General features: G+C 38.1%; 1 protein-coding gene across 4 annotated transcripts in view; it reads right to left on the minus strand.

Moving 5' to 3' along the window:
- Positions 1 to 21434, minus strand: part of ASAP2 (ArfGAP with SH3 domain, ankyrin repeat and PH domain 2) — a 99010-nt gene that overhangs the window by 71227 nt on the left and 6349 nt on the right. For all 4 annotated transcript variants that reach the window (XM_075086848.1, XM_075086847.1, XM_075086846.1 and 1 more), the window contains exons 2-3: positions 4258 to 4330; positions 31 to 176 (exon numbers count right to left, since the gene is read on the minus strand). In XM_075086848.1, coding sequence (XP_074942949.1) covers positions 31 to 176; positions 4258 to 4330 — 219 coding nt within the window. The remainder of the gene's footprint in view (positions 1 to 30; positions 177 to 4257; positions 4331 to 21434) is intronic.

Consider the following 21434-nt stretch of genomic DNA (forward strand, 5'->3'; position numbering starts at 1 on the left):
TTCAACATGTTTTTCTTCAGTAATTCTTACCAAATTTTTGAAGAGTGCAGTTAATTCCTTTGTAAACACAGAAAATTTTAAAAACGCTGTTCCCAAATCTGGGTCATCCCTGCAAACACAGTTGCCTCCGAATTTCTCCAGTGCTTGTGTATACTGTTCTTCATTTTCCACGTGAGCTTCAAAAAGAGCAAAACATGAAAATATCATCAGTAGATAAAAGGTTACTGAAATTACAATTGAGGTTTTTTTTAAAAAAAAACTTTTCCAATTTCTTGCTAAAAATGTTTACTTGATGCAATAAAAATTTATTATTTATATTTTAATGCTGATATGCCAGAAGTATGACGTATCTCACTAATTCTGGTTTACATTAATCTATCCACATGCTATACAAACGACTGTGTCATCAAGAAAATCATCTGACAGGTATCCTCTCTAGAAAGACCCACAATATTTCTGCACCATACCGGAGACCGCATAACAAATCCCAATTCCTATAATGAACTTCTAGAGTTTTTTATTAACTCTTTCTAATTTTCACAGTGTGCCATTACTTTTAGCTGCATCCTGAACAAAGAAACAGAAGAGATCAAGTGTGTTGGCAGAGCCCTGGACCTCTACAATAGAAGGCAATAGATCAAATACGACTCTCAGGTCATCTTAGGAAATGGGACTGCAAACTACATTACAGATGAGGTGAAAACCCTCATCTACGTTCACTCTGCAACTCAGAGCAGCAGAGGAGATCTGAAGCAAATCGTAGCAGTCTGCATTTACCACAGGCCAGTTCAGTTCTTAAAGCAGTTTTGGTTCACGACAATTAGATTAATTTCCAAGACAATGAAACCAGAAGCTCTGCCCCAGAAGCGATCCAGTGCTCAACGGAGACAGCAGGTTCTGAATCACACTGTGGGCTGCACCGGTGCAAGTCATCCAGCACACACCTAATATTTCCGCCCTTCAGAAAGCTTTGAGCTGCACATGTTGTGGGATTATTCAACCCAGGGAATGAGATGAAAGCCAGGCCTAAAGCAAGTTCCCCCGATCCAAATAGAAAGGAAATCCGAAGGGCCTAAGTCTTAACTACTTTGACGTACTGATTCATTCCTAGGACACCAGATTACTTGCTTGTGTAGACAGGGATAAAAAGCCCCTGTCAATTTGATCTGTGGAATAAAACCAGGTCTTTCTGAACCCAAGCTTAGTAACCATGTCAAGCTTGAGCACGTGGACAAAGCACACCAAGTTGGCACCTGAGAAAGTTAATGTTGCCTATTTCTTATTCTAGCCGTGGCCAATTTCTAACACTTCAAAGGAAGTCAGGAAAAAAAAACCGCTCCCTAGAAAACAAATTATGCATTAATAAGAAAAAAGACCCTTTCTTGGACATTACAGGAAACCAGCATAAACCCTGAAGATTATTTAGAGAGGATCAATCTGTTCAAACAAGCAATGATCCAGTTTCATCTCAAACCCATTTGTATATGTCGACATATTCAAAATCCAAACCATTCTCCAAATTTCTATGAAATAGTTATATAACCTGTTCAATAAACCTAGCATGCTCCAACTTAACAACAAGCCTGTCTGTTCACATTCCTATTTGGACAGCCATTCAAGAACTTTATTTCTCAAGTAGCTACAGATTTAATTTCCAACATATGAAACTAAAACCCTGTGGAGTAGTGGTATAATATCGTGCAGTTAAAGACTGCCATAATGTACACACAGAACTGAAGTTACACAGATGGCATTAGTCCTACAAGTTTCTACCTTGAGTGCTTGAATTCGCAGCCTGTAAAAGGTAGTTTGCGTATAGACATTCAGTTTAAAAACTAAGTCCTAGCACTGAACTATATTTATTTCTCCTTAGCATCAACAGCAGGGGCTGAGCATGTACCAAACTTTTTGCTACTTGAGCTGTAGGATGAAGTAAGGAAGGATGTTCAACTAATACTATTGAGTGATGTAAGCACACCTGAACAAGCTTTGAACGAACTGGCACAGACTAAAAAACAGGATGCGGCAGGTCACAACTCCTCTAGCTCACACAGCTACCCAGTGAGGTGAATTATTTCCATATTGCTTTCTGCATTCTTACTGCTTCCTGCATCCAGCTTAGCATATTTGAACCCAGGTGAAGGTGGAGGTCAGGGCACGGTTCCTACAGCAAAAAGAGAAGGCTGCCACTGCATGAAAACAAGGTGAAAAGGCTGCTACCATTAACTGTTGTAGTTAGATGTGCAATCAGCAGCTAAACCATGCTGACTTTTTACCTTAGTAAGCAAAAGCTTTATATTCCATAAAGCATCCCCGAAAGTTTTCTATTCCTCACCATCCTAGGGACCATTCTGCTGGATCTATATCACATTAAACGGAGCCAACAAATCAGCAGCTCAACAACAGTTCTGAGACATTCCCCAGAATGATGATACATGATGATTATTGATACATTATTATATATATGTTTCATATGTATGCATGAAAATATATAATATATATTGATATATATGATTCATGAATGATGATTACTGCAGCAATACTATTAGCAGAGCTGGTAGTCCACAAAGGCTTCCAAAGAACATGAAATGATACTTTTTCACAGAACCCTCGAAAATGCTCTCCCTGCCCTATGGCTCCTTGCTAATGGATTTTAAGTGTTTCTCTACAAACAAAAGGTTTGGAATCTATAAAAAAAAAAGAAATCTGAGCCAGGTTTGTTAAAGGGTTTAGAGGGTTTTTTAAAGTAGGAAACTAAATTATATACAAATTGGAGTCACTATCTTCTAATCAACCATAATGGTTTCTAAATACACACATTTAAAAAGAAAGCCAAAACATGTATACTTAATACTCAGGGAACCTATATTAAAAATTCAGTAACTGTGTTCTTATGAATGCAGGGCCACAGTTTTTGTTTTGTCAAAAGAACCCCCAAGGCCTGGCAAGTGTCTGGGTGAGTGATGTTTCTCCTGGTGGAAGAGAAATGCCTCCAGAGCTTTATTGTCAAGATTGGGCAGCATGAATTTAAAAACTAGTCAAGGTACTGGTTTTATGCAAAAACCGTTGTGATTTGCTATAATGCTCTAACAAGTACACTGATTATGAGGCACAGTCAGGCACTCAAAAATAAAAAAAACCCAAACCCAATAACAAAAAAAAAAAACCAAACCAAAAAAACAGAAGAAAGGGTGCCAAATAAATATGTAACAGATGACACAGCTCCAGATGAATCTTAAACTGGACCCTCCATGATCCAAAGATAACAGCTTCATTACATGAGGCAAGAAGTAACTTGCTTTCAACTAGCTGATAAGGATTATACCACAACAGCAGTTTTTGTTATAACCTTATATCTGAACACCAACATGCCCACAAGTTCTTTCAGATATTGGTGGCTCTCCAAGGTTGCCAGGCCTATCTATTTTGCATATAATATAGGTTTTGTTAGCTCTAATTGCTATAAACTGCAAAGTGAGAATAAAAGCCAACAAAATGCTGTTTCTTATCCACAAAAACAAATACTGTTTCTTATTCACAAAATGCTGCTGATCCACAAAAACAAAAGCTTCAGTTATTTTTTCAAAGGAGATAAACACATAAAACTCTTGAGATTGGCACACATATAAAAATGCACGCAGCAATAGTTCTTTGTATTATCATCAGCGTTGAAATATCTGACTTTGTACATCATGACAATAAAAAATTGCAGCTCATCATCCCTCTCTAGTCATGAAGTTCTCAACATGCATAACTGGAAGACACCAGGAAGGGTGAGGTTTCACCAAGCAGTAGAGCCAATGTAGCTTCTTACTGCTGCCAAAAGAGACTAATTTCACCCCTCCCATGCCCTCAGCTCTCGATGATACATATGCCTTACCATTTCAGGTGCTCATCTAATTCCAGCTAAATTGATTTCACTGCATACGCAGCTTTATTTGAGCTAAAAATCTCACCTAGGGATCTGCCAAGCACCAGGGATGGCACAAGGAACAGGTAGCCCAGACTTGGTGGGAAGAGGAGAGCACAGCTTCCCACTTGGTAGCAGTATGACAGCTTGACTGGTTCAGCTACCTCACAAAATTTCATCCTTACTGAGCTCATGATAAAGCAGCTAGTTCAAGACTGCTGTTTAAAATGTACATTTTTCTCTTCTCAGAGTTACCCATATAGCTCTTTCTGATTCAGTAAGACAGCTGACTGTTTAAATCCTCCAATTTCACGAATATAAACTACCAGGAATTACTATGCACTTACCCAGACCAGATATGTTTATGGCTTTGACCGATTTCTTCATTTTATAGAGAACAGTCCGGTCAACATCCAGAGCCTAAAACAAAAGAGAAAAATTAAATGTGAAATACTGGATTGTCCTCTGGTAAACCTGTTCCCTGGAAATCTTCTGTAATTATAACACTATTACATTAATTAACTTTATTTCTGTAATTAATAAATGACTTGCCTGTTGCTCCCACCCCCATCCATACAACCTATTCTGTCCCATTCTCCACAAAAATACATCTTCCCTCTTTTGCTGATGACCAGCATCACGTATACCCAGCACGATCTAAAATGAAACTATTTACACAATATCTTCTTCCTATGTTAAATTATTAAAGAAGCTTAAAGCAGTTTCAACCTATCGTACATTCTGACACTGCTGAAGAAACAAGCAATACCACTTTCCCAGGCAGACTATTGAAAGTGGAATTTAATTTCAGTTTTCCTGGAAAATTAGGTTAATTAATTGCAATCCCAACCATATGAACTTTCTCACTGCTATGCCAAAGAAAATAAACTGCGTATCTCTCAAATATCTTTCACACATTTTATCACGAGGCAAAGCTTTCACCAACACAACATAAAATTCAAGTTTAAATCCTGTTGGAATACTCAATCACTTATAACCAATTTATTTCAAAGAAAGAAGTGGTAGCAGGCAACTATTTTGCTTACTGAAGTAAAACACAGGCAGACCCAAAACGTTCAATTGTTCCAGATAAGCAAAAATATTTATACAAATTATTCAAACAAAACAAAACAAACACAAACCTTTGTGAAAGTGCAACAAAATTTAAGTATGAGTTCCAGAGATGGTGATGTCTTTAGACTATACTGAAGAACAATACTGAACACTAGAAATTATAGTATGCCAAGAGCTGTTTAGCATGGCATATGCTAAAAAATCAAACAAAAAGCACCAAATTCATTCCAGTTTTCATTCAAAAGATTCCAGTAAATTGCAGCAGCTACACATCTGACCTACCATTGTTTTATTGTTAAGAAGTTGTGTAAGAAAAATAATGCAGAAAAGTCACTCCCTAGGACCCTATCCAATTATTTTAACATACTGAATGCAAAAAGAAATATTATCCCTCATATTTATGGGAGTATTCTTAAACTGAATCCATTCAGACCACAAATCGCTGGGCAAAATCTTTGCAGCATTCCATGGAAACCAACAGATTTAGATGTTGCCTTAATGTTACAGTGTCATGGTTCTGCTCTATCCATTGGAAGTTTTACCTCCAGCATCTTTATAGGTTGCATCTGAAATATATTACAAGGAGAAGTACAGAGGCCTTTTTACCTGGAATTCTGAAGTACAGAGGAAGGGGATAAATAAAAATGTAAGAAAACCCATAAAAGTCACACACAGAGCTCTGTTTATCCCCTTCAGCAATTTGAATTGCATCCACTGTAACAAACCTGTACCCAGTGCCATCTCAAAGGTTAGATTAGTCCCCTGTTTGGATGAGAGTACACAAAGTAACTCCCTCATTGTGTATTCAATTATTTCTAAAAATAACCTCAGAAAAGTACCATCCGATCAGCTGACTGCAGAGGAATAATTCCATCGACAACTGCATCAAAGGGCAATTAGCCTCTCAGAGACATAGCAAAAAGAATGTCTCCAACTACAAGCATTACAAATAACATTCCAAAGAGAAGGCTAACAGCCAGAGACTTAAAATTTATAGATCCAGTTCCCAGCTAAGTCCCAGATTTTTGTGTGTGCAGTTGATAAATTATTTAATCTCTGCACCTTAGTGTGGGGGAAGGAGAGAAGAAAAGAAAGACGACTACTTCTTAATAAAAGTGTTGGAAGAACAAATGCATTGGATGAATTATGAACCACTTATACCTCTGTGGTCAGGGATCCAGATAGACCTATGGATTCTTAAAACCTTCTGGCCCACAACTGCCTTAGTCAGAAAGCACAGACTCTCAGTAAGGGAAAATCTTCAAGTTCTGTTCCTCAACCAAATTCATCATTTTGGTTTGCAACTCCTCATAACCAGCTCCTGCTTTCACTGGGATTAGGCAGTAGAAGAGCAAACCCATAAGGCACAGCATAGCCAGTCCAAGAGAAATGATAGCTAATGCCCCTAACGCACCAGCGATGGCAATTCAAGCATCAAGCTACCTCAGCCAGCTGGTCCACATAAAAATTCAAAACAAGGAAGGATAAAAAAAAAAACAAAAAAACAACAAACCAACAAAAAACCACACAGGCAATATTGAAGGCAACAGAACAAGCAAAACCTAAAGCCCTAATGTGGTGAAAACATACAGGACTGCCAGCTTAGACTTCTTAGGGTCCTGCCTTCTTCCCCCACCTGCCTTTTCAGCTGTACCAGTGCAAGTACTTGTGGGGATGCGTCATAAACTGCAAGAGAGAAGCGATCTGTATTTAAAATGATGCAAAGGGGAAAACAAAAGTCATTTTTCAGTTGGGTCAACTTTTCAGCTCTGCCTACCAGGCAGCCCCTTGATACAACACAACCCAGTGGAAAAGACAATGGGAAAAGCAGAATGAGTAGGAGGTATGTTGGGTATGAGTACCGACATACCCAGGCGCTCCTGCTGAAGAACCTTCCAGGAACATTTCCAAATAAGATTTCAATAGCTGCATGAGTGTGGTGAGCACTTATCTCTACCAGCTACATTTTCTTTTAACCCTTAGCATTACATTAGTCTCAACATTTCTTCACATTTCATTCACCCTAATAGAACAGGCTTTGTAAATTCAGTTTGTCTGGAAACTGCTACCTCATTTTTATGGTGATAGCAGACACTGAGTCTGTAGAATGATGCTGAAACATCCAGGGAACCAATATGACTGAAGCAGGCTAAATACCACCTTGACTAACACTGACTTTATGCTGGCTTTGCTAGCTGAGGACTTGGCTCAGCTTCTGTTCAAGAGATGATCCACTCCAAAGCCATGAAAAACAGAGAAAAATTATCCCAATAGCAAAGTATCCTACCATTATATCGGGCAACATGGACTCAACTTATTATTTCTTCCTTCTCCCAATCAAAAAAGAAACAAACAAAAAAAGCGAGGAATTGAAGTAACTTGTGACAGTCAGTACTCCATGCATTGTATTTGCACATAAAACCAAAAGAATAAACTGTCACAAAAATAAACTATGTTTCATTCTTTAAAAATTAGTGGTTTATTGTTGATTCAACTCATTGATGTGATTAATGAGAATGGGAAGAAATTCAACAGTGAAGACTGCAAAATTTTGTATCCAAAGGGAAAATACATACAGGAACTGGTAGATGAGTAAGAAAAAACTAAGGAGGCTAAAGGTGTTTGGCTTACCAGATGATTGCAGAATCACCACATAGTGCTACGGTGATACAGCCAGGGAGAAAAAAAAAAAACAAAAACGTGAAGATACTGGAGATCTCCTTCCACCAAAGACACGGAAACAAACATAAAAAACAAAAAGTCACTGAATACTACATACTCTTTGAAATGCAAAAAGCGCGTAGGTTCAAAATGTTGGTCTTGACGGCTTACATGTCTCTCTGAACCACTGGATTTCTGACTCTGATAACACTTAAAGAAAAATTACACACACAAAATGGGAGGCAATGTAGGTGCTGCTTTCATCCACCGGTATGTGAAGTATGGAACGGAACAAAAAGTCTTTCTTGAAGTGCTGTGGTTTTGCAATTATATTACTGGGAATATGCTGTAGCAAACTTAAAATCGGCTAGCTCAGGCAGATAGCTAGAGGGAACTGAAATGTGCCCATTACACAAATATATAAAAAGCGCAAAATGCTTAAATAAATATTTTTCAAAAATTAAAAAGGACAAAATGTAGGAAGAACAGGCTGCCTTATTGAAACAATCCCCAGTCTCCCAAGGGTGTTTGGGCTATTATTTAGGCAACGAATGATCAATTTGATTTTGTTTGGATAATATGGCACTGACTGGCCATACCTTGTGCTTGTTCAGTTACCCTGACAGACAAGCTGTAGGTAGCCTCCTCTCTCCCAAACGGAAAGGGTCCTACCTAAATTCCTTACTGGTGGTAACAAAGAGGAAAAAGGGAAAAACACCAAGAAATATTTAAGCTAAAAAACAACATTAGCATAAGAACAGCTGAATAAAAGCTGTACCTGAACAAACCGCGACTAGAAATTGGAAAAAACAAATCCAATTCTGGAAAGGTTTCCAAACAGGAGATAAAGGGTAATATATCTAGCCATTTTAAGAGGGACCTGAATAAATTTATGAAATAATATTATGTTGTTTCCCATTGTGGTAAGAAACTAGACTTGCTACTGTAGGAGACTTCTTCTAGTCCTCCATTCCTTTGTGAAATCTTTTGATAATTCTGCATTTAAGCATGGCTACGTATGCCTATGGACTAATGGACAAAATACTGAAACACTTTGCATCTTTAATACTGTATTTTAGTCTTGCTTGTAGATCAAAAAATAGGGAGGTGGACTTTGCCTTCATTTAATTGAAAGACATTGGTGCTTATTCACACCTAGTGTTTCAAGGGAGTAATTTCAGCACGAAACTTGAAAATGTCAGCTCTTTGCCTTTGGTACTGTTCTTCATATTTTCTTTGTCTAAACCATAGCACTTAGAAATCAGTTTAAATACAGCTGTAGCTTTATTATACTTAGAATTTCTAATCCTGTATGTTTCATAAATATACACACTACACCGATGCACACACCCATGCCAAAATGCTACCCTCCCCTAATTCAACTGCTCTGTGCACTTTCAGTGCAGTGTCAGAAGCAGCAACGTTTAAAATGGCTTCTGATGTTGCATATTCTGGCATTTTTTTTTACACCCACTTAAAATATCCAGTAAACTTCTAAACCAGAAGAAAAGTGACCATGTAATTCATATGATGGGATCATTTTGTCCTCTCATGTAATGCTTCTAGTTTTGACTCAGAAAATTCTATTGCAAGGCTGTTTATTTTGGCATCTGTTTATTTCAGCACAATGTAGTCAAAGAGGCCATATAAATAATTTTCATAGTCCCACTCAGTTTCTACTGACTAGCACTCAGATTTCCCTCTTGTTAAAAACAGTAAATATAGCTCTAATTTAGGGGGAAAAAAACCAAAATCTATACAGTACATTAGAAAAGAAGCTACATTATTGTAGAAGCGGTGCTACGAACTGAAACATAAACTCAGAGGTGACCTTCTTGAGCATACCCTTGTCAGTGCAGTATTTTTCTGAACACATTATTTATGTTTTCTGTTCAGTTACTTTTGTGTGACTTCTAATGTTAATCTTGTGAAACCACTCTGAAGGTAAATTACTTTTAACATCAGAATCTATGTGGTGTTGCTGTAACATATCTGGAGATCACAGAGTTCATTTGTTTGACAAATCTAAAACAGGGATCCTATAATCAGCCTGGTACTGATCTTGTTCTTTTGACATGAATTTCAAGGCTTGTAAGTAAATGGCAATACTGGATTAAAATACATGAACATTAGGAAATTTATTATCAGATCTGAGGATCATATCAGTATTCTTCAAAACGCTTAGCTAATCTCTCTTAAAATGGCACAGAAGCATGATTTAGTTTGAAAACTGTTTTACCTTACAACCTAAGACTAAACAGTGAAAACAATTATAAAAGATGTCTGTTTGTTTGCTATGCTTGAAAAATCTAAATTTTTCATTTTTCTTGCTGTATCTTCAATCAGTTTATCTTTCTGTGCAGTTACCACAGGTTATCATATATACCACAAAAAAACCCCACAACCCTAAGATTACCTGCAATATGTAATTTTTTTTTTTTTAAATTGTAATTCATGTTGTTTTTTACCCAGCAAGTTACAGCTAAGATTTTGGCACCCACCACAAATACACTTTGGACACACTGCTAATATATTTTTCACGAGGAATTCAGTAATACAAGCATTAGGTATTTGGTGTGCCACAGGCTGAAAATTTCAAAATTACAATAATGAACTAAATGCATTTCTGAGGCCCATATAGAGTTTAGAAGAGGCAATTCAAATCATTACACAAAATATTTTGAAGTTCTATATGCCTGATGAGAATTTAGCAACAAACTCATCTGTAATAACTATACTAGGGACGAGGACAAGCATACCAAAGTAAACAGAAGAAAACACAGCTTTTAAAATGAGCACTAGAGAAAGGACTCAACTACCAGTGATCAGTAGCAAAGCTTTTATCCTCATGTAGGAACAAGGTGCAGTTTCACTTGCCAAAGGCCAATTTCCATTTTAACTGCTTCAAAGCTTTCTACTCTGAACAATAAAATGTGCCAACTAATCAGAACCAAACCCATCTTACCAGGAAGAAATTAGTCTGAGGTTACTGAAACTTCCTGAAATGTTATTCTACATCCTACTTCATATGCCACAATCCGCCCTGATCCTTTAAAATAATAAATAACAACAACAATAATAATGCTGTTCAGATCCATTTCACATTGCCTAGAAAGATTTCAGCCCACTGAGAAATACAATGTTCAAATATTTCATTGCCGCTTCCCCCAAAAAAGAACCTCAGAACTAGCATCAGTCCAAAAGTTGATATTGTCTAAATACGTCTGTGCAATATGCAGGCTTTGCTCTCCTGGAATGGGTATTGCCTCAAATTAATAAATAAATCTAATACATTTCAAGCTGGCACAAAAAAAAAAATGAATGCATTATTTGCTCTTTTCAGTGGAGTGGGGGGAAAACAAACTCTTCCGTTTTTATCGTATTTAATCGGGCGAGGAAAAAAAAAGCAGGAAGGCAGAAACTGAGTAACTGAACATCCTGAAGATGATTTTGGCACCTTTTTCTGAACCAAAGGGTATGGGGAAGAACAGGGCAGTAGCAGCATAAATGGAGAGTCCCCAGGCTGTAGTGGTTAGATGTTCATTAAACATCTTTTGTGCCAAACTTACAGAAGTCTGGGTCTTTATCTTATGCAAGCATCCTTACACCAGTGCCTTATATCTTTGTGGCCCAGAAAATAATTATTTATCTGTAGAGGAGCAGAAAAAATAGTCATGCTGGGTCAGATGAACACTCCACTTAACCTGATACCTTCTACCGCTACTGGCCAACAGCAGATGCTTAGGACAGCAAGCACACGCACATCATTCCCAGGATAATCTCCCAGTTTCCACAGATCAGTTCAAAAAGACTGAGAGGCTCTCAACCAGAAACATTACACAACCCAACAGGCTATTCTCAAGAGAAAACTTGGGCTTCGTGTTTCTAACTCCAGACAAGGGAAAGAAGAAAACTAGACTCAACTTCTCACAGCTCAGAGCGAGTGCCTTCATGACTTCAGGACAGCCTACTGTGGGAAGTAGTGAGGGAGGAAGGGGAAGGAGGCAGCCATCATCTTTGCTCTATTTTTTATTTAACAGAGTTGAAAGTCTCTAATACATTCCTTTCTTCTTACCCACAGCAGCTTCATTTTAGAAAGGCTAAAATTAACTATTTCACATTTTTGGGTATTTGAATGGGGATTTTGCTGAAAGTATTCACAGAACTGGATTTGAATTTGTGAGGTCTCAACGTAACCAAATTTTTTCTTTTCTTCTTTCCTTTTTTTTAAGAAATAAATAAAGAGTCCGTTGTAACAACAACAACAACAAAAATGCTTGGAAGTACTGCTAAAGCAGTAACAAAATTTGGAGAAATAAATCCTCAAGTAATTTGAAAAATAATCCTGGAGAGAGGAACCTATGTGTTCTTCCCCATACCACACATCTAACTGACAAAGATACAAATAAAATATTAACATACTGACTTTAGATCCAATATAAACAATTTTCTTAACCATTATATCTTTAAAACCAAATCTCATCTCACTTTCCACTTTAGCAATTTGCATTAAAATATTGGGCTGCTCAACAGCCATAAATCCTTCTTCACCCATTCCAGTATTTCAGAATAAGTAAGAATGCCAAAGGCTGCTGCAGATGCTGAACACAGAGGAACATGCTTTTCAGAAACAAAAGGACGCAGGAAGAAACTTGGTTAATTAGCAAGGAAAAGAGAAGTGATCAAATAATTACTGTAGAAACAACAAAGCAAGACTCAGCTCTTGTGCCTTACTGGACTGGTCTTGTTTAAAAAGAGACAATAGCAAGTTTCGAATGCTCACGCCCCAGAAAGCAGAATCACTTGGCTTTTCTGGTGTATCTTTACAGGCAATCTGATACTTGCTGTTATTAATCCTCTCTGACTCAAAAGATCAGAGATATCCACAGACATTCTATCTCAGATTGTTATATTTCTGTTAGAAATGAACTGGCTACACTGTTGGCCTCAATCCACTTTTCTGTTACAGAAGGTGGTAAAAAACCTCCTAAACTACATTATCCCCCTCCAAAATCCTCTTTCTTTTTTCCTACTGTATGTCATTTCCTCTCTCCATGTATTAGTTTCTTTTCCAAATCCTCTCCAGTTTCCTTCCACTGATCACCTGGCACATTCAGGGAGGGACTGATACAGAGAGTGGAAAAAAACCTCATAGGCACAGCCTGGGGCAAGGCATTCTAGCCTCTGAACATATTCTAAAAGAATAATAATTTTTAAAACTTTAATTTTGGGTAATTATTTGGAGTGTGCATGTGAAGAGATGTTCCAGAACATTACATTCTACAGCAGCTATGACAGTTATTTTTTATAAATAAACTCTTAGGCATGAGACCTGTCTACTTTAAGAGACTGTGAAGGTGCAGGGACAGACATGCAATAAAAAGGACAGGGTTTATAGCAGAATTGCCTCTACAAAGCCCCTTTCCACAAAAGCATTATTTCTCCAGCATCTGGGTTTGTGGTTCTTGTGGGCCCAATGCCAAGGCAATCTGTTTGCACAAGCACTGGTCTATCCAGCAGAAAAATGTAGTAAACATTTTGTCTCTAAACTATTGTGCATTCAGCTGAGGGTATGCATAGTGGAAAGAGGTAATACCACTGCTTGGGGAAATTAATACTTTTAAGTAGAAGGTAATGCTGTTGCAAAGGTAAAAGATGGAAAAATTTGACACTGCTGTATGTTGCATACAAAAAACACACTTGAGCATGATGACTTTGTACAATTACTTTATTTTTTATTAAAACAAAGGAGTGATGTGTAAAAATCAGAATTCTCTAACAAACCACTTCTGTCAGTAAAGAGAAATCCCAAATTGGAGGTTCAGAGCCTACAAAATGTTACATCATTAATACAAATCACTACACCACACTCCTGCACACTGACAAAAAAAGGTGCTGTATCTGTGCATTGATCAATTTCTACATGCTTCCCTTGCTACATAAAGTTGGAAAAGCAACAGATACTTAAGCAGGTGGCAGACACCAAGAGTTTTTGTATAAAACCTCTTGCCTAAGAGAAAGGAACGGAGTCCACTTATGCCACTATTTTTCCAGAACACATCCACCTCCTGCATTAACCAAATTTTACACTGAGAAATACATTTTCCTCCTCTTTTCATAATTTCACCACCAACACTGCAGCTATCGGCTTTCAAAGACAAGATGACTGGACTTTAATGCAGATCTCATAAGCAACGTAACAGACTTGATGCACTTACTCTTTACAGCGGCTCAGTTTTAAACAAAGGGTGTGGAAATAAAACTCTTTTATTTATTATTTAATTGTTGTTTAATTTTCCAGTTGCATTGGCCAATTCCTGACATCCATATCCACGCAGTTAGTATTACATGCTTCAACATCCTAAGAATATCATTATGTAAAACAAAGTAACAGAAACAAGATAAAATTCCAGTGATGACTGTCTTGAACCGCCACGTAAAGTTTACCATCCCTTTACCTGTGTTAAAATTCTCTGGTCCTCAGCCTGAAAGAGACTTTTCTCTACCTTCATGTTTTGCATTTCTGTCTGCTGTCAGCATCCATCAAAGTCTGCAGCCCAGCTGTTGGAAGAGGTTGATCCTCACCCTGTACTGCTCAACAGCATTTATGATGAGCTTGGCTGATGGGATTTTCCTTTTGCAGATTTCTCAATTCAGTACTCTTTTCCCTAGTATTAAATCCTTTTATACACCATCAGAGCCAACAAGAACTAATCTTTGCAGAACATAATGCCCTTTTCTTCTGCATATGACAAGCTTTTTGAATAGAGAATTTTTAGTTATTTATGGGAGTAATCAACAAATGAAGCACTTTCCAGACACTCAAAAGTTCCCAATCAATGGTCTAATTTGGTTTTAGTAGTCTTCAAACCCTCTACTTCAAAACAGGCAGAAATCCCAGTTGCAATCTCTATAAAACGATGAAAAACTAAACAGTAAGTTTTCCCTATATATGATGCACTTACTCTACCCTTCTAAAAACGAAAACCTTTGTGGTGTGTGCACAGATCAACTGGATGTCATAAAATGACCCATCCCTCCCTATCTAGCACTCCTTTGGCTTTTTCTTTGTTTATCTTCTTTATTTATCCAACAATTCTAGGGACCAGAAATTAACCAAGAAAAGAAAAAAGTCTACAGCAACACAGTACAATCAATCCTCAGTCTTAACAGACCTCTGAGAACTTCTTAACAGAAATAATGAAATCTGTATTACAAACATCTTTGGCAGATATATATATATATGAGGTGGCCATTCTGAGAGGGAATAAAAGGCACACAAACTTCATCTAGTTCATGATATACCTGCAACTTTTAAGACATAACAGTCCCCCAGCAAAGAATGGCAGGTAACTACAGGACTCCAGCAGAGACAGATCACCTCAAATATACCAAGTATTCCTAGGGCAACACTGAAGCAGCTGTCAAAATTAAGGTAAGCAGAGGTAAAGCAATACATCAGACATCACACCTCTATTATTAGGGTAGAAATTTCTGAAAGGTATCTACCTATAATACTGGTGGCATATTAATTACCACAGCTTAGTTTTCTTCAGTGGAGAGTAATTTCCTTCTACAATTTAAAACATTTTGTATAGTTAACCTTTCAGTTTCATTCACCAGTTCTCACAGGAAAGCCCAGTGTCAGATGATAAAACCCATTTTCTCTTGAAACACTGTCAAATTATTTCTATTCTATAGTGGCTTCCAGACTTCAGCCCGTGATTTTTCACTCCAACATCTCTACAATTCAGTATACTGCCTTTGAAAATCTCTACATTTTTCCCCATTAAAAAGTAACTGCATGATAGCATAATTAACAGCAGCTAATGCAAGTAGAAGATTAGCTAACTTATGGCAAACATTTCATAACATCAGTGTCTTCCTCTTTTTGTTAAGTGGAAAAAAGAAATTGCACTGATTTCATTTTGTTGATGATTTGTCGTGCTATAGCTATTGGTGAAGAACTTGAGTTCTTGTTGTATAAATGCATAAACATAATAGTATATGAATTTCCACTTGGGAATTTGTTTTTAAATGAGAGAATGCATCCAAACCATCATATATCATCATTCATTTTAGGTGCCCAACAAGAGAAATCTCCAGACTTTATTACAGTCTTGAAAACAATGACCTTAAATTCTGCTGGAATTTTAACAGCTTTAAGTATAACTAAAATTAACAGTTCAGGCAATCCTGTCACTAAGGACAGCTTCCTAGAAGTGTAAGTGAATCTTAAGTCACACAATTATTAGTGTACCAAACAGTAGATATATAACACCCATTTACATCATACTTGGTGAAAAAATAAAAGCTTGCCCCTGAGTGACCTTTGCCAAAATAATTAGGGAGTTTATGTACATAGAAGATATCTATAAAATGGAGTAAACAGTACTTCCCTATATCACTAAGCATCAGGAAGGTAAATTCATACACAGCTGCTACCGAAGCAAAACAGTGAACAACTTCTGCATTTAAAATCGAAGCAGTTTAGGACAGAGAAGCAGGTCCAGGCCTGTCAGCACTTTTGCTGTGTTCTTGAAAGAAATAGGAAACAGCTTCTGAATCGACTGACTGAAACTGAAGAGACAAACATCTGAATCTATATGTAACCAAGCACCATGTGTCCTTGTACATGACCACATCCATGTGGACTGGGGTACAGGGAAGGCAGTGGCTAACACTACTCCTCCATCCCTAGCACAGAGAAAAATGACTGAAAATACATGAACAGCCTGTCATCCACAACCAAAGCAGTTAAACAACAGAAGAGAATGAACTAAGCAAAAGAATGAATGAAACCAAACAAAAGCAGCTTACAAAAGATTTACTACTTCCTTGCTTCTTCAATACTACTCTCTTCAGCATAGCTAGCATCTACTCTACATGGAGCTCAAACTGTAGGAGGACTCTGCTGGTATTTTTTCTGTTGTTTTGTAACATACACCTACAGTTCTGGAAAACAAATGATTAAAAACATGTGCTTTGCAAGACTCTATTCTGCATGTTTTGCGTGTGACAACAGAGCAGGGGCTCTCTGTTTGCATGTGCTAAGGAAATTTCCTCTCCTACTGCTATAGCCAAACACTAATCCTGTTTGATTGAAGGGGCTTAAAATGATTAGTAAATGTATTTGTTTTTAAGTTGACTTCCCCAGAATACAGTCTAAGTTTCCTTGAAATTGCACATCCTAGGAAAGAAACCTTTCACTAACAAAGAATAGAAACCATAAAACATGAGAAAATAAACCATATGAACATTCACATCACTTCGTCACTTTTTTCCCTTCCTATATGCCTTCTAAATGCAGAACAAAGCTTTCAGGAACAGAAGAGTAATTTGTTCAGCTCTAATCACTTCATCTGTTTTGATGTATCTACATGCATACTTAGCATAATGCCTAGACAGAATTATAGATTTCAGACTAGAATGACATTGATAATCTGATCTTTAATCAGGGATAGCTGAGGGGTCCACAAACAGCAGATGGTTCTATAGAGTATACTGCTCAATGACAATAACGAGCAGAGTTTCAGCCTTCCCTTTCAATTCTCTGTTTCTTCTTGGTTTAACAAGTCAGATGCTACAATTTATATAAGTTCTTTCATGCTAACTTTTATGGCCACCTCTTAAAGATTATACTCCGAAGAAATACACTTCACTGCACAGTACCTCACTTCCATAGTAATTATTTTTGTGAAAAAAGAGTTCACATGTACAAAGAAGCAAATTTTTCAAATTCTGTCCCACACCTACTCACTTGAAAACAAAGCCTACTGCTCTAGATTAAAAGGACTGAATCACACTACCCAAGCTTATTTCCTGCAAAGCAGCATTGCTCCTAAGAAAAAAGCTACTCAGTTACAGTGCTGTACCTCAGCTCCTCCATCAATAAATTCTCCCCCACAGGTAAATTATTTTCTCCTTCCAGATAAAACACAGATATATACAACAGCTAATAAAGTCTGCATAATACTTAGTCCTGTTTCCCATTTTCTGGATGCATAACACGCAGAACCTTCCTCCGTTCTCCTAACCTACAGGGTAGGATGTAGATATGGTATCACCCTTATCCACTTTCCTCCATCACTATGCCTTCCCCTATACCCCCACCTGCCTCCTTACTACACTGATGGTTTTCACATTAGCCCTCCCTCCCCATTCTGTGCCTGGTGTTTTCATCCTGCTTCCTGCACAAACACTGCTGCACTCCGCCTTCCTTTGCAGTTCCTGTCAATTCTGATTCCTCTGAACTTCCTTAGACTTTTGATGCATTTCCTTATCCCCTCCTTAATACTTCTGCCTATATGCCAGTTCCTCACCCTCCACTCCTCATACGCCATCACAGTACTTCTGCCTCTGGATGACTCCCTCGACTCCCAGTTTGACTTTAAGTCACATTCCATTTTCTTGCTCTTCACTTTTGACTGATTCTCATGTCACCTCTTAGGCATTTCAGCTGTCTATTACTTTACAAGTCTTACTTTTTTTTTTGTGTTCCCACTTTTTCTTGTGTCCTAGCCAAATTTACTCCTCCACTTAATCCCTTCACTGATGTAAACTTCATGAAAGAAGCATGGATTTAGTCCAAATAAAAGAAGCTGGTGGTCATCTTAATCACAGAAAATCTCATATATCTAATACCAAAACTCTTCCAGCTTACGACTGTCCCTATCCCAAGCAACTACATACTGTAAGCATTTTGCATACAGAAGAGCTTGACCTTGGTGCTAATAAATGTGAGACTGTGTGGGGAAAAAGCTAGGAAAAAAAGGAGAAACATGCCGACCATCAGCTTGCAATAAAATCAATAGTTACAAACCAAACTTCTGTTTGTCCCATAACTTAAACTACATTTTTGAGCTGGGGCTGGGGGGTGGTGGGGAGGGAGCAGAATCTGTCTCAGTTAAAATGGACCAAAGCAGAGATCTTAACTTTACATAAAACCTGGGTGTAATCACCCTCTACAGCTTTACAAGTACAATTCTCAGTAATTCTGGTTTTCCATAAGAAATTGCCAGTACCGATGCAAGAGTAAACAATTTCTCCTTGCACATGTGACTATGCTTCAACTTAAAAAATAAGAGCAAACATGAAAGTACTGTCTTCTTGCATAGCAGTGGCAGTTCCTGTAAATACTTGTTTACAGTATTTTTCAAGCATTTCTGGAAGCAGGAAGGGGAACTGGTTACTTTGCTAGCCTGCCACTCATCCAGGGATACTTGCAATCTTTGAGTAAGAATACCTCTCCTCCTCAATTTAACAGTCACAGTCTGCAATTCTGCATCAATTGCAATGTTTTACTAGCTGTAAATACTCCTCTCCATCCCTGCTTTTTTAACTCTCTATGCTTAAATCAGATATCGCCCCAGTCTTCAGAGGATCTGTAGGGAGAATTTGCTAGTTACAATCCTAGTTCTTTCAGAATCCTAGAAAATAAGTTAACCAGCCCCAACAAACTGAGTGGTTTAAGCTCACAGTTTTGTTTATTGCTTTGGTTACTGGCACCTCTATTCCTGCTATCCATGCCACCTTTTCACACACTTTGAGCTCAAAAACCACAGCAGAGCACTCATTTAGATTTGGCAATACCTACATTGCCTTTAATACTACTGCATTCTAACTGTGTATTATTCTTTCTTTTTCTCTTCACAACTCTATGTGCTTAAAGAGTGGTTTTGTTTTCTTTACTGCCTGCTGTCACCCCTAAAGAAACTTGACTTTTGCAAATTTGGCATTTATCTTTACACATACTCTTTAATGCAAAACATTCCTCTGGCTACCTGACTTTTTCTCCCCATTTCTGATAGGCTCTGCCCATTTGTGACACTCTTCTTGGGGTGTTTCAAGTCTGTAGTTTTTCCCATAATTTTGACCTTTCTTGGGATGCTTCATGCTTTCACACATAAACTCTTCAGACGTGCTGACCTCACCATCTCTCAGTTTAATGACTTTCTCCCCAAATATAATTTTTTGCTTGTTTTGCCTTGTTTTTGTTTTTAATTTCATTTTGCTTTTAGTGCATAATGAAATAAGCCCCAACCATTCAAACACTTCACTTGTTTCCAGACTCATCCACAACATGTCCTTGATTCCTGCCTTTAAATCAGTGATTCTCATATTAGCTTCTCCTACTTCTACCTGTTTCCTTCTGTAAAAGTCAGCATCTTGGCTTGTCGTCACAGATGCCTGACCATACTGTGGCTGAAACACAGCTCTTATTTCTCTTGCACTCTTCCTCCATGCTTGCCGCGTTAGCGGACAGCCTGCTTTACCAGACCATAGCCAACAGGTTCTCTTAAACTGAAACCTGTCTATCATCAACCATGCAGATCCCTCCTGAAGAATATCTCTAAAATATAGCCTTTCACTCTAAGCTAAGGTTTTTATCCATTATCTCATAACTTTGATTTTGATTATTTCAACATTCTGGCCTTGACAAATACAGTCACATCCACCCACAATACTAAACCTTTCAGTTTGTCTTCTATGCAATGAATCCCTCTCCATACTTGTAACAGCACTCTCCTTTGCATCAAATATATGACAGTGGTCCTTGATTGTAATACTTAGTTGTAGGCAGCACCAGTCGTCTCTTGTTCACTCAACACTCCCCCTCCCTCCAATCAGACTAACTCCAGCCATGAACACCCATTTGGTTTTTTTAGAATCACACCTTCATGTTTTCCTACCAATACTTAGTTGGTACTTGGCTTACCACTGCTTACATTTTATACTATCCACACACTCTTCTGAGCTATACAGATCAATAAACACAGAATGGGAAGGGGAGTGAGGATGGAACATATCCCTGCAGTTGGAGAAGCTGCAGAAAGATTTCACCCAGAGAACATCTCTTCTTCGCTCTCTAGCAACTTCATGAACAATATAACATTTATTTAGAGCCAGTGAGGACTGAGGGCAAGCAAAGACTCTTGCCGCTAGCCTATTCATGAGCAACACCCCAGCTAGGTGTGAAGCCCACATGAGCCCCAGCCATGGTTCTAGTACCATGGACAGGGCTGGGCCAAGGCTGCTGCAGAGGGGCCAAGGCTAGGGGGCTCCGCGGAGGCAGGGCAAAGCATCAATAACCCCTGTAGCAAAGGAGTTTCAAGGAATTGAGAGAGATAAGGAGACTGTAAACATCAAGAAAGTACAGAGAAGCTTGATACCCAAGAGAACAGAGGGAAAAGCTAACTTAAATAAGGCTACGCCCGACTTTTCTGGAGCTTCAGGTGCGAAGGTTGTTTCTGGGGAAATGGGGCAGATAGATCATGTGGGTTGTTTACAGTGAAGCTCAGGCACTGGGGTGCAGGAGTTTAGATAGGGAATGGTTGTATGTAATATATACACATACACACATATATATATGGAATGTGCAAATTACAACAAAAAATAAAATATCTAAGAGATGAACTAAAATGTTTAAGAACCACTACTCTAATGCATTTGAATAAAAAGAAACCACTTGACAGTAGTTCAGCTACAAACACGGTACCCTAGTAAGGTGCACCAAGCTTTCTTGAATTCCTCAACCGGTATTCATCAGCCATGTCCACTTCACACAAAGACTGCCAGCACTTTGGAGCAGGGATTAGGCTCTTGCCTTGTGACTTTGCAATGCCTTCGGAACAAAGGCCTCACCTTTACCTAGAACTGCTGTATATTATGGTACCCAGAGAACAACATGAAGATGAGAAGAGGAAGTGAATGTGGATTACTCCTAAGTGGAATTAGCCACCTTGCACATCTACTCTCTATCAGCAGGAAGTACACTAAATCGAGATAA

Source organism: Phalacrocorax aristotelis, chromosome 3 (genome assembly GCF_949628215.1).
Source record: "Phalacrocorax aristotelis chromosome 3, bGulAri2.1, whole genome shotgun sequence".
Classification (NCBI taxonomy): domain Eukaryota; kingdom Metazoa; phylum Chordata; class Aves; order Suliformes; family Phalacrocoracidae; genus Phalacrocorax; species Phalacrocorax aristotelis.